Below are 14,424 nucleotides of genomic sequence, written 5' to 3'. Positions count from 1 at the left end.
GGGACCCTGATCACAACCCCCTGCCTGGTATTAGTAATGCTGAAGGTCTTCAAGGCAGATTTAATTAAAGTGGGCGTTTGTAATCTTGCCCTCCATGGTGACTGTTTTGTGGCAAAAGCATTATAGTAATACTAATTTTGCCAACTTAAATGCTACTTTAAATTAATGTTACTGCAAATGTAGTAAGCCAGGTTAAAATTATGTCTTTTAATTGTTTTAGTCATTATTTCCTATGAAGCTTTCAAAGGAGTAAAATTCTCCTGTTTTTCAGGGCCTCTAAGAACTTTGTAGTAGGGTCCTCAATTCAGAAAGACACATATGTGAGTGCATTCATTTCATTTCTGGCTCCATTTGAGTTTCTAGACTCCAATCAAATCAGAAGCTACACAGACACTACAGAGTCCCCATTTTTCTGCCCTTGCAAGTGAGCACAAAGCCTCACACCCACTAGGTAGGGACTCAGATGTCCCCTCCCTTTCCTCCCTGTGTGGCTTCTCTGCAGGCTCCTGGAGTCCCAGCTGCAGTCTCAGAAGAGGAGCCATGAGAATGAGGCTGAAGCTCTCCGCGGGGAAATCCAGAGCCTGAAGGAGGAGAACAACCGGCAGCAGCAGCTGCTGGCCCAGAACCTACAGCTGCCCCCAGAGGCCCGCATTGAGGCCAGCCTGCAGCACGAGATCACTCGGCTCACCAATGAGAACCTGGTAAGGACAGCAGAGCAGCCCTCCGTGCTTTTAGAGCAAAGCCTCCTTCCTGGCTGAGAAAGATGCCGTTCACTGCCCCATACCTGTGACCCTTCTTCTCTAGCCCAGACACAGTAAAGAAAATACAACTGTGTTGGTAGAAGCGAGAAAGGCATGTACTCAGTGGTTTGTCACAGAAGGCTCAGGCACCTCTCAGCACCTCAGCCCTCACTTGGAGGGTGTGGATGTGTGCTGGGGTCTTGATATCCTTGAGAACTCAGCTTCCTCCACTGCAGCTGCACAGTCTTTGCCATCCAGGGGATTCTGTGGTTGTCACAACCTTTGGTCCCCAGGCACCAGTGAGGCCCTCTCAGCCCCTTCTCAGGCAGACAGCAGGGTTAGAGTTAGTCAAGGAGCAGATGGCAGAACCAAAGAGGGCTGTAGGTTGACCTTGGTTGGAACTCCAGGGTCAGGAGAAACATCAGGATTCAAGTTTCTACATTCTTGATTCTTTTTAATAGAATTCAGGCAGTGAATGGAGAGATTTTTTTTTTTTCCTTGCCAGATAGATTCTGAGTGATGGCACAAAGTCCAATTTTTTTTTTTCTCTTTCTGTCCTTTCTTTTATAGAAAATATTTTCCAAAATATTTCTTTCTCAGCCACAAAATAACTTTTATTACAGATTTCTACTTAGGTTTGATGAATATATTTATTAAATTAAAAGTCATTGAAAAGTTATATTTCCTTTTTTTTTTTTTTTTTTGCGGGTGGTGGGTGGGGCTTTGCCACACGGCTTACAGGGTCTCAGTTCTCTGACCAAGGAACTCCCAATTCCACATTTCTATGTAAAATCTATACTGAAGTGTTAGATTGGTTTTCAGAAAAGCTGTTTAGGGCTAGTGGTAATTGTTTCTTTAATTCAGGGTTTTAATAACTTGTAATAATAGTTTGGATTTTCTCTGAAGATTTAGCAACCTGAATTATCCATTCAGGATATGCATAATCCAGTGATCATTTGCATTACAGGTAGTTTTCTAGTGTCACCTGTTCAACCATCTTTTATATTAGTTGGAAGCAAAATCCAAAGGTATTCTTTTCCCAGTCTGTCCTTCCTTCTGAGGACAGCATGCTGGTGAGACTGTGGGAATGGGAGAGATGGGTGAGGACTTGAAGTCTAGACTTTTTCCAAAGTGCCTGAAATGTCACTGATTTGTGGGGGAAGATCTGATTCGTGAACTATTTCAAGATGTCATTTTATTATTCACAAGTATATTGTTGTTTAAACTAACAGTGCTTCAGTGCCTAAGAATTGATAAATATACTCAAAACATAATAATGATTGATTAGCATATACATTCTGTGCTTTTAAATCATTATCTTAAAATACAAGGTGAAACCATGAAATGAAGATGCTTCTGGGTGGTAGATTCTCAGAGTTGTTTTGCTAAGTTGGTTAAGCATTTCCCTTGCAATCTTGTGTGCATTATTACTTTTCTTTTTGATTTTGTATAGCTGATACAAAAATAAATCAATCCCTTCCATATTCTAAGCTGGTGAAACCTAGTTTGAATTTTAGGAAAACTCTTTGTAGGTTCATAGGCTTCTCCTGCCTCACTGATTGCTAATTCAGGAGAATGGATCCAAACTTACCTACAGGGGATGATGCAGTTTTTCACTGTCATTAGAGTGTATTATTTTTGCATTACTGTAGGAAGCACTTGGGCAGAATATTAAAGCACCAGTGAGCGTAGGCTTTGTGTTCTACGAAACTCTACCCTGAAAACCCTTCCCACCCACCTACCCCACAAATGCAAACACAGAGATGACTGTTCTGCCTCCTCTAGTAAGCAAACTTCACAGGTTGCCCCAAGCTGCCCTTCAGAGAAGGAAGGCACACAGCTTCTGCCCAGTCTTTCCAACATCAGACAAGAGCTCCAACTTTGCCAGTATTCTCACTTTTGTTTGAATTGCCTTCCCCACTCTTGCTGCTGCTGCTGGCAGCAGAGAAAGTGCAGCAGCCTAGGAGCAGGTCTGAGGAGTGAAATAACAACCTTGTCTGGGGAATATGGACCACAGCTCTCTTTACCTGCTAATATCTCCTGTTTCCTCCAAGCATGTAAGAATGTATTTGTGGATATAGAATCAGAATCATCTGTACTAGAAAAACTAGAGGGCAATGACAGATGTCAAATCAGAGTCGTTTGAGTCTATATATATAGATTCTTTATCTGTGTTTTAAATTATTTTAAAATTGATTTTGCTGAGAGGTGGGATTCCCCTCAAAGACACAGAGAAAAACAAACATCCATTGTGCCTGTTTTTTCAGTATTTTGAGGAATTATATGCAGATGACCCTAAGAAGTATCAGTCATATCGGATTTCACTTTACAGACGGATGATTGTATGTAAAAGAGTGCTTCTCTGTCATCTTCCTCACTGTTTCTAGCCCTCTATAAGCGAAGAGCACTCTGCCTGCCCTTCCTGGGAGGTCTCTTCAGAAACTTTCACAAAACCTGTTTCTCCCCACAGCTGTCTTTTAGCCAGTGATGTCGCCTCTGTCAGTGTCCTGCGTCCATTGTCACCTTTGGTTTGTTATTAACACTAGGCTTACAGTGTGATGGAAGCAAAATATGATTTGAAAGGTAAAGTAAAAATCCAAGAAGCACAACTGAACACTTTGAAATGTTAGCAACTGTTCCTTTTGAATCATTGGTCTAATATCTAAATCAGCCCTGTCTAAATTGGAAAAAGAATGAGTACTTGTATTTATAAATGTCTTTTAAAATCCATAACCTGAATAACAACCACAGACCCCTTAAATCATTGCTTTATTTCTGCTTGAAGCTCCTGGTTTGCTGTGCCCACTTTTCTTCTTAATTATTGATCGTTTGTCTTTGCCTGTCATTTGAAAGAATTCTTGATTAGGGAGCTGAGTATCACACCTTTTTTAAACCCCTGCCCATGAATGTACTGTTCTTGTTTTCTCTTTTTGCACAAATCATATGGAATTATCCCCTTTTTTTCCTATAAGCAAAATTATATTACCCAGGAGATTTCTATGGGTATGTTATCTAACTGCCACTTAGTCTGTCAACCACTCTATACTGTTCTTTGTGGTTATTTTTTAACTTACCTTTTAATACCCAAAACCTCTTAACTTTTCTTAAGTTACCGGACTAGTTTTAGCCTCTCCAAAGGGTGGAACTCATAGAGACAGTGCTTCACACCCATAGGTGTCAGTTAAAAGCCCCTAAGTTCAACCATCCTTAAAGCTTCACACAAAACTGTGTGCATTCATCAAAATTTACCTTTCTTATTCCCCCTTTAAATGAAAAACTTTCTACTGAAATAGCAGTACATTTTATGAGCATTTAATTGTTTTGCCCCCACGGAGTCTACTGGAGTCTACTCACTCCATAGTGAGCCTGCTATCCATCACGCTGTAAAGGAGTTACTGCACTGTATATTTTAACATTTGCTATTATTATAGCTGCCTTTCCTATTGCCTGCCAGTTTTAGCCAGGTGGGGCTCCACCAATGAGCTTTTATGGAGCTTTAATGTAAAACTAACTTTTTATGTAAAACTAAGTACTGTTTCTGTAACTTTGTGTCTGCTTTCCTTCTCTGCATTTTAGATGGCTTATTTTGATCTTTCTGTTATACTTTTCATTTTGATCTTTAGGATTTGATGGAACAACTCGAAAAACAAGATAAGACTGTCCGGAAATTGAAAAAACAACTGAAAGTATTTGCCAAAAAAATTGGTGAACTAGAAGGTATTTAAACATGTTTTTATGACAGTTGCTGAGCCTTGGTTTTATATGCTATACTAGTGGCTTAAGAGTGTGGCTCAATTTGTGTGTGAATATTAGGGACAATAACAAAAATGACCTTCAGCAAACCTGGCCTCCGTGGAGTGGAAATTTTCATTGCTGAGTGGGGAGAAATGTTCTTTTCATGGTAGTACTAACTTACAAAGAGAGAATTCATTCAATAAACATCTAATGACTATCTTCTATATGCCAGATACTGTGCTAGGCAGTATTGCATATCAGTTAAGAGCGTGGATTCTGTAGCCAAGTTTCTTGGGTTTAAATACTGGCTCTTCTACTATTAGTCATCTGATATTGGGCAAGTTGCTGAACCTGTCTATTCCTCACTGTTCCCACCTGTTAAATGGGAATGATAATATCTACCTGACATGGTTTGTAATGATTAAATTAATTAATATGTGGAATGAATCTAGTATGATTCCTGACACATAGTAAATGCTATCTACAACTTATTTTTATTACTGTTAGTATCAGGGATACTAAGATGAGTAAGACAGAGTCTGTGTCCTCAAAGAACTTACCATCAAATGGAGAACAAAAAGAGAAGTAAATAAGAAAAAATGAATTGTAGTTATAAAGGAGATTCTATAAAACAAGATTTATATATGATGATGATGGGAAAACACCTTGAGAAAGAATCAAATATCAGTTTTTATTATATACAAATGATTCTTGTGGGTGAGTGTTTGTTCCTTCAGTAAGTAGGTGCCAGGGATGTAGCAGTGAACAGGTCTAAAGCCACATTGTAAGCTTATTCCAGCAATGATCTCATTGTTCTAGAGATTTTGAGCCCCTCTTTGGAATTGCCTTCAGACCTATGCAAGTTATTACCATTTTGACCAGAAATGATAGTGTGCAGTCTGACTACCCATCTATTCTGTCATTGTCACTGAATAATTTTTGCTGTACTCAAAGGGTGAACTTTGCCCATCACTGGGAATATTCAAAAGAATCTGGCATGATTGACTATCTGGCTTTCATTCCTCCAGCATGCCAGGCCTGCCATAACTCTTCCATCTGTTTGATCTTCCTGCTTCTGTTTTATCAAGGCCTGCTTATCCTTTGAGACCAGAGTTATATGTCACATGCTCAAGAGCAGCCTTTCCTGATCATCCAGACAGACCCTACGGCTGTACCCTCTGTGGTACCACAATTCACTTCCCACCTTTATGGTTTTCACTGTCATGTTTTAGCAAATTTTCTGTCTGATTACTGGCTTCCTCAATGGATTGTGATCTTTTTGAGCATGGTGACCATCTGTTATTTCCCCCTGTTTTCACAGCACCTAGCATATTGTCTGACCTGTCATAATCATTCCATTAATGTTTGTTAAACGTGTAAATAAATGTCAGAAATATTTACAACAGTAACATGGATATTTACTTTGAAGAGGATAATATTCCCTCCCATGTACAAATACTGAAATATTTGTTTAGATATCAGATAGATTACTTTATAGTCGTGTTTTATTATATAATCCTTTAGCATTATCTGATTCATCTATTAAAATTTTGAACCTCCAAATCACATACATAGGCTGTAATGTCTGTTGGCAGAACTTTAAAAAATCTTTATTCAGAGAACCTTTCTGCACTTAACTCTGCATCAATTATATCATGAGATGATAATTAGACACCAGAGTATCTGCTTAAAAGAAACTGATTTTAAGGGTATTAACTTGTAGAATTATTTTTTTAAGCTCCTAATGATTCATTTACTATATGTTAGTAACTTTTGATAAATGGAAAAATCACTCATTTTACATTTTTACTTAGCTTTCTTTGATATGTATATTTTTACTTAAAGGGATACCTGAAAATATTTCATGATGTTAGTGATTTTAAGCCATTTTCAATCAGAATTCAACCTCATCAGTTAAACTGTCCTGCCAATTGTATTCTTAAATCTATAAGGACATTTGAGAAGGCAATTCATAGATTAAACAAAAAAGACATGATAGTCTTAAAAACTGAGTTAAATGATACACGTCTACAGAATAAGATGAAATTGGCTTATGCGTCTTGAGCGCTTACTGAGTGCAGTGTCCTTCCCCTCCCCAAGGCAGAGCTACAAGTTCTTCCCACACCTTTATCTTCTGTTGTATTATCCCCACAGTGTGTAGAAAACGCTGATAACTTTGTATAGCAAAGCACTTTCTAATAGCTAAAAGTTTTCTTATTTTTTCTAAATATATAATAATATATTTAAATTCTTCTAGTTGAAAACAGCAAGACTTACCTCCTCCTATGGGCTACACTTAATTAAAGAGACATTTTTAGACACCATCTAAGACTCTTTTTAATGCCACCATACCTAATTTTAGCAGAAATTATATATCTAAATCAAGAGTGTTTCAAAGTTTGATGTGCTTTGTGCTATATTTTAATCCAGGAGTGGGTGTTCCATCTCAATTTTCATAAAGTCAGTGAACTTAGACCTGAAAGAATTCTAGAAATCAGTTAATTACTTCATAGGAGAACGGAGCTGAGACCCAGAAACCGTGACTTCCAAAGTCTCAGCCACTTAGTGGCCAAAGTGGAACTAGAATCCGTGCCTTCTGAGGACCACTGACTTCTCTCCTTTGCATTGTATTTCTCAACAGATTTTTTATTCTTATAGTAATTCATTTGACTGTCTCAGTTAAACCTGAGATCAAGGTCTTCCCTGTACCAAAAGTGAGGGGAAAAAAATCTTCCAATTTCCTTTCTTTTTCTAGGATAAAAAGGTTCAGGAATGTTTTTCTCTCAAGTATAAACAATCTAGATGATAGAAATAGGTATTGCTTCAGAGCTTTCTAGAAAGATGTCTGTATTAGATGGAGAATTGGGCTAAATGACCCCTAGTGTCCCTTGGGTCTTTAAAAACTGTGTGGTATTCTGGCTTCTCTCTTAGGCTTTATATTTTCCTGATACTACATAAGGGTTGACATTTTAATTACTATATGATTTGTTAAATAAATCAAGGTTATGTTGAGCTGATACCTATATTTTATCTGTGAGTTTTTTTCAAGACTCTAATCTCTGACAAGAATTCAAAGACAGAGAAAATTTTAATGAAAATATGGCAAATTTTATCTCTGGCATTTTTGTACAGAACCAAAAATATCTTCTTTAGAGATATCTGAAAGGAAAGTGAAGGTTTCTTTTGAAACATGTAATCTCTTAGTTAAAATATTCACTATATTTTATAAATTCTGAGGCACACAATTTTTCACATTTTAACATCTCTGAAATTATGATGTATCTTATAGCAGTTGTTAGGTTGTAGTTTAATTGGCAGTATTTTTCCTTCCTTGGTGTTATATAAAATAATACTATATGTCATAATCAAATATGATAAAATTGGTAGGTTTAAAACATTTTGAGTTATTCAGAGTCCACATATGTGCATTTGTTGATAAACTTAGTATCAATACGTTGAATCCGTTTCCTTCCAGTTTCCCCTCATAGAATTGTTCCTGTGGCTCAAAGCAACTAGTTTTTAGATGGCAGGGATTCTATTATTTTGTTTTACATACAGAACATATACAGGAGCTGTGAGGGCCATTGTATGCTGATTCTGAGAGCCCCCTGGTGTTGTGTTTAAACTGTCTCCAGAAATAATTTATGTAAAACTAAATAGCTTGAATCTCATATCTCTTGTGGAGATGCATGCATTTTTCCATTAGTTCTGGGTTCCAGACTGTATCATACATCTGAAACACTAGGTTATGGAAGGTGGCCACAGTCCTGATTTGTCCAATTATAGTATGATCGCTCTTTAGATATCATAATATTGATAGACGGTGGTGATTTTCAGCGCTGACAGCCCCGATGTGTGATGCTGCAGCATGAGGTGGACGAGGTGTCCCCAGGCTCTCTGCCACACGACCAAGAGCGCTGGCAGCTACTGGTGTTCTCTGTGATAACCTTGTGCTGTGGAACTGGCTTCCCAGAACTAACACAGGAAATTGCCCAGAGTGACTGGAGAAGCACTGCTGATACCTTGTGGACTCAGCAAGATAGAACTTTCTAATGCATCTGGTCTGCATTTTGTTTGCCAACAGTCTCTGAACTCAGACTCAATCTGCACTTAAATAGATGTCTTAACTGCTCCTCTTCCTATAGAAAAGAGAATTAAAAATGTGCTTGCTAGCATATAGCTCCACAAACACCGTTGTAACTCATGTTCTCTTGCATTTCCCAGATGAGATGAAATTGGAGACTTTTCTTTTAACCCCAAGTTCTTTTCTCACAGCTGCCATCAACAGTGGTGATTATTTTTAACATCTGAAAGGGTTGTTCACCAGTGGTTGTACTTTTTTGGTTGCAACTTTGTGGTAGGATTTTTAACACTTTATTAAAAACAAACAAACAAAAAAATGAATAAATTTAGGAAATTATTTTAATATTAAATACAGAGGCTTCCCCAGGTGGCTCAGTGGTAAAGAATCCTCCTGGTAGTGCAGGAGATATGGGTTCAATCCCTGAGTCTGGAAGATCCCTTGGAAAAGGAAATGGCAACCCACTCCGGTATTCTTGCTTGGAAAATCCCATGAAGAGAGGAGCCTGGCAGGCTATAGTCCATGGGGTCACAAAGAGTCAAACACAACTGAGCACACACACACACAAACATATTAAGTACAGGTTGTTTTATCTGCTCATGGTTTCTTTGGGAATGAGGGGTGCCTCTATAGAATATTGAATTTCCTTCTATGAATTAAAGTCTAAATATATTTAGACCTTTATGATTGATACTGATTAGTTAACTAAGAAGTTAAGCCACTTACTTTGAGGACATTTAATCTTATTACAAAATAAAATATATTACAAAAAGATGCTTTTGAATCAAGTAAGATTCTTGATGTTGGTAGTAGTAAGTACTAGTTGTTGTCAGAGTGACATTAACATATAATTTTACCATCTATCCATCCAGTTTTACCAAAAAAAATTATTTAAAGAAGGGGAAATTAAGTGGCAAATATGGCAAGTTTCTGTTGTTACAGAGTTCACTTAAAATTAATAGGAACATGAAACCGCTCATCTTTTCTACCTGGAAAACATTTTTCTTCTTTTTGTTTCTAATGAAGTGGGCCAGATGGAGAACATATCGCCAGGACAGATCATTGATGAACCCATTCGTCCAGTCAACATTCCCAGGAAAGAAAAGGATTTCCAAGGAATGCTGGAATACAAGAAGGAGGATGAGCAAAAACTTGTGAAGAACCTGATTCTGGGTAAGTATTTCCTGTGTGAGATGAAAGGTCTTTCTGGTACGTGTCAGTTGTGGGAGAGTTTAGTCACTCATTTATTAAATATTTACACTGGTTTCTTTAGTCAACCTTGCGTGCTGTGTGCAGTACTGCCACAGCATTCTGACCCCATCATGGCTGTCAGCCACCCTACAGGGACACCAGCAAGGACTGCCTATTAGGGTCACGTGAGGCCTTCTCAGCTCCTGTTGCCCATTATAGTAACCCAGGAAGCTTTTGAAAAGTGCTGATGTATGTTCCCCCCTGCAGACTAATTACGTCAGAATGTCTAGAGGAAAGAACCTGGCCATGTCCCTAGTTCTTTTTTTTATCTCAAGAGATTCTGACATGTAGCTAGCTGCAGTTGAACACCACTGCCCTAGGCCATTTAAGTCCCTGAATTTCTCTTGTTCCTTACTTCCCTAGGAAGGTATATGACTAAATATGTCACGAAAAACAGTTTAGTAGTAGGGAAGGAACAGAATTATTAAGGAAAAGATTCCAGCAGTGGAAAGAGAGGGCTGACTGGACAATGGAGATGGGAATAGAAGAAGCCCTTCAGAGCAGCAGAAGGCCTTTGAGTCTGGGTATGAGCCCACTGGCTCTGCAAGACTTTTTAGGGGAGCATGGGAAATAGTTCAGGAGTGTATGCAGCCCATAAGTTGTGAACTCAAAACACTACAAGCCTCTCCTTTCAGCCTTTGCAGAGCATTCCTCCCCCCAGGTGCCAGGGTGGCAGCAGTGTGGTTGGCAGTGGTTTAATGTTCCTAGAGTTCATGGTGTTAAACTTAGAACTATATATAGATGCAGAGGCGCTTAGGTTTCAGTGTGATCTTCACTTTGAAAAAATGGTAAGAAGCCACTGGTTTTTAAGCATAGAATTAAAAAAGATTCATCAATTCAATAAACGTTTGGGGCATTCCTACTGTGTGCTAAGCATTTTCTAGGTATTGGGTAATGAACAAAGTCTCTATTCTCAAAGAGTTTATATTCCATGGGGTGGGGGGAGGTAGATAAAAACAAATAAGGGGGTGAGAAAGATAAACAGTGAAAGCAGGTGTGCAAATTTATATAAAGCTGTTAGGAAGGACCTCTTTGACAAGGTGATCTCCTTTGGACAGAGACCAAAGGAAGTAAGGAAGCAAGTCCTGCTGATAGCTGAGAAAAGAACATTCCAGACAGAAAGCCTTGGGGTGGGCACATGCCTGGCATCTTCACCCAGCAACAAGGAGACCCATTTAATGGGGGACACAGTGAGCTGGAAAGGGGAGCAGGCCAGATCACACAGCCATGGTGAGGATTTCGGGTTTTACAAATGAGTGAAATGAGAAGCTACTTGGAAGATTTTCAGAACAAGAGTGACATGATCTGACTACATTTTCTTATAGAATTACTCTGGTTGTTATGTGGAAACTGTACTACTGAGGAGCGAGGGGTGAGTCAGGGAGACCAGTTGGGAAGCTCTCACTGGGATCCAGGGGAAGATGGTGGCAGCCTAGACTAGGGGAGCTGGTAGAGAAGTAGCAGGATTATTCTGGACATGTCTTATGTGTAGAGCCAACAGGATTTGTTGATGGATTAGATGTGTGATGTGAGAAAAGGAAAGAAGATAAAGATGATGACAAGTTTTATATCCTGAGAAACTAGAAGGCAGACACTGCCACTTACTGAGATGGGACAACTCCTGGAAGAGCAGGTTCCATGAGGGATGGGCTTTGTGGGACAGGCCTGAGCAGAGATGTCAAAAGCCACTTGTTACATGAGCCTAGAGTCAAAGGAAAAGTCAGGGCAGGAGATAGACATTTAAGAGTTGTCATTGTGTAAGCAACTAAGATTCTCATGTCCCTGCAGTCAAGAAATCCTCTACTCTAAAATATGCTTTTTTAAAAACATGACCTATTTACCCTGAATGATTGATCTCTTACATGAGAACTGTGCTTTTATATCTCAAAAAGCATTCCTTATGAAGACTTTCAAAGTTATATAAGACTGTTTTTCCTCTTTTCTTTTTTAGAACTGAAGCCACGTGGTGTAGCAGTCAATTTGATTCCAGGGTTACCAGCATATATCCTGTTTATGTGTGTTCGACATGCTGACTACCTGAATGATGATCAGAAAGTAAGGTCGTTGCTAACATCAACAATTAATAGCATCAAAAAAGTATTAAAGGTTAGTTCATGTTCAACAAATTTCTCATAATGAATATTAATGATGACAGGGTCTATACAGAGGTATTTTTCCATCATTAGACATGAGCTGCTGCTGCTGCTAAGTCACTTCAGTCATGTCCGACTCTGCGTGACCCCATAGACGGCAGCCCACCAGGCTCCCCGATCCTGGGGATTCTGAGCTAAGTTGCCAGTTATGGCCATATTTTAGTCTTAACTGATACCTTCCATTATAGGAAATATTCATTATGTAATGTGTCTGTGTACTTTCTTTTAAAACAGGGCTCATATTGAACAATAATCAAAATTAATTCAATATACCTACATTTAGTTGTGAAATAAACTAAGTTTCTTCATAGAAATGGTTTGCTTTGAGGTCTGTCTTAGAACTAAATTAAAAATACTTAGTGAAGTTCATATATACAGGGAATATGATGTTATAGTTAAAATAGGTGTTAAAAATGTTTAGTAATAGCTAGCCCAGGTATGGGGGAGCCTGGTGGGCTTCCGTCTATGGGGTCATACAGAGTCGGACACGACTGAAGTGACTTAGCAGCAGCAGCAGCAGCCCATTCATATAAAAAGCTGTCTGATAAAATATTTAAAATTCTCTTCTGACTTTTCTTCCCATTATTCTCCAGCTCACCCCATAATTTTCCTTGTTACCTGAAATGCCTGGTTTCATATGAGCAGCAACACATAGATACTAATCAGAGAGGAAACACTTGGAAAAGGCAGCGAAGTTACATAATAGAACAGAAAGCCCTACATAATTCAGTAATCACTGAATCACGTTGCATAATCATCCTTTTGACAACCTAGAAAAACAGTGAACGTTATTCTTAGTTGTAACCATTTTTCAGTGCACAGTTCTGTGGCATTAAGTGCATTCATATCGTTGTATAACCATCACCATCATCATCTCCAGAACTTTTTCAGCTTCCCCAACTGAAACTCTGCACCCATTAAACACTCTCACCCAGCCCTGGTCATAACCTTTAATGCCGTCCTTAGTCCCTACTGCACAGATACTCTGTGTGGTTACATTCTACAGTGGTTGCTAAAGTGTGGAGTTTCTAAATATTTTAGCATTCAAAAATTGATGAGTGTCTTCTGAATGGAGCTCATGTAATTTTTGGTATATTGATGGTATATTGCATTTATTAGACTATGAATTTTACTACTTCTTAACGCCTATGAAGACAGCAAAACAAAATCATGAAGTTTTCTCCCTCTCATCTTAATTACAAGAAGAAATTTATCTAATTTGACTGATTATTGTACCAGATTGTTTAAAGATTTAAAATGAGTAGCTACTTGGGACTTCCCTGGTGGTTAAGACTTCCATTTTCCAGTTATTAAGACTTTGCCTTCCAATGCAGAGGGTGTGGGTTTGATCCCTGGTCAGGGACCAAAGATCCCACATGCCTTGTAGTAGAAAAACCAAAACATAAAATAGAAACAATATTGTCATGAATTCAATAAAGACTTTAGAAAAAAGTAAAATAATTTTAAAAATGTAAAAAAGCGTAGATTCTTGAAAATAACACTCTTTTGGAACATCCTTTTTTTAAATTGAAGTGCATTTGTCTCACGTCCTGTTTTGATTTAGATCTGTTCTTTGACGTGTGGCCCAGTACTGATGAAAAACCAGACTGTCCAGTGCTCTGCACAGGACTCCCTCCATCCCAAGTCTGATTCACTCCTCAGAAATTGTATCTTAATCACTGACAAGATTTTTAACCTATTCTGGGTTTTAGTGCTTCACAGTGTTTGTGATTCTCCTTTGTACCTTTAGTCCTTTCTTATTCCCTTCAGTAACGCCCAGGGAAGTAAGTTTGGGTAAGTTAGACTTGGTGAATTGTTTTCTGCCTAAAGGGACTACTAAGCTAGTATCAACGGAATGAATGGGCATCACTTTCTAATGGCAAGAAAACAGATGCCAAGCAAGGTAACAACTAATGAATTCAGTGGTTGAATTCTGTAGCAGCAACATGAGGCTTTGCAACTGTAATGTGATTGATTTTTATAATTGTTGTTAATGGTAAGTGAAGGAAACGGGCCTTCTGGTATCTATTCTGTTTTTTCAGACTTTTGTTTCCATAAGGAAAAAGCTAATTTAGGCTTCTTCTCTCTTTTAGAAAAGAGGTGATGATTTTGAAACCGTCTCCTTTTGGCTTTCAAACACGTGCCGATTTTTGCACTGTTTAAAGCAGTACAGTGGAGAAGAGGTGAGAAAACCTTGATTACAAAACCAGCATGCTATACTTTCTCTGAACTTTTTAAGGAAAAAACTTAAAGCACAAAATGTTTAGTCATTTGTTAATTTAGAAACCTGGATTCAGAAGTGGCTTGACAGTTTATAGCTCTTTTTGACATTCATTATTTATGATACTGACTTGGGAAGTAGCATAGTTTCTTCCCTCTGAGAGTTTGTATTATGAGAAAGCACAGCAGAAATAAAATGAGCATTGGTCATTGAATAGTTATCGCACTGAAACTTTTTGTTAAG

The 14,424-nt window shown here is 38.4% G+C and overlaps 1 protein-coding gene across 4 annotated transcripts in view; it reads left to right on the top strand.

The window, feature by feature from the left end:
- Nucleotides 1-14,424, top strand: part of MYO5A (myosin VA) — a 203,417-nt gene that overhangs the window by 175,775 nt on the left and 13,218 nt on the right. For 2 of the 4 annotated variants that reach the window (XM_088839617.1, XM_055435566.2), the window contains 6 exons: nucleotides 503-701; nucleotides 3,008-3,082; nucleotides 4,364-4,457; nucleotides 9,583-9,729; nucleotides 11,759-11,913; nucleotides 14,054-14,143. In XM_088839617.1, the coding sequence (XP_088695743.1) occupies nucleotides 503-701; nucleotides 3,008-3,082; nucleotides 4,364-4,457; nucleotides 9,583-9,729; nucleotides 11,759-11,913; nucleotides 14,054-14,143 (760 nt within the window). The remainder of the gene's footprint in view (nucleotides 1-502; nucleotides 702-3,007; nucleotides 3,083-4,363; nucleotides 4,458-9,582; nucleotides 9,730-11,758; nucleotides 11,914-14,053; nucleotides 14,144-14,424) is intronic. The other 2 variants (XM_088839618.1, XM_088839616.1) reach the window with 1 other exon arrangement.

The sequence above is a fragment of the Moschus berezovskii genome, chromosome 9 (assembly GCF_049115385.1).
Source record: "Moschus berezovskii isolate FMDL1 chromosome 9, NW_MosBer_1.0, whole genome shotgun sequence".
Classification (NCBI taxonomy): Eukaryota; Metazoa; Chordata; class Mammalia; order Artiodactyla; family Moschidae; genus Moschus; species Moschus berezovskii.
This window is presented reverse-complemented; position numbering and strand designations above follow the sequence as displayed.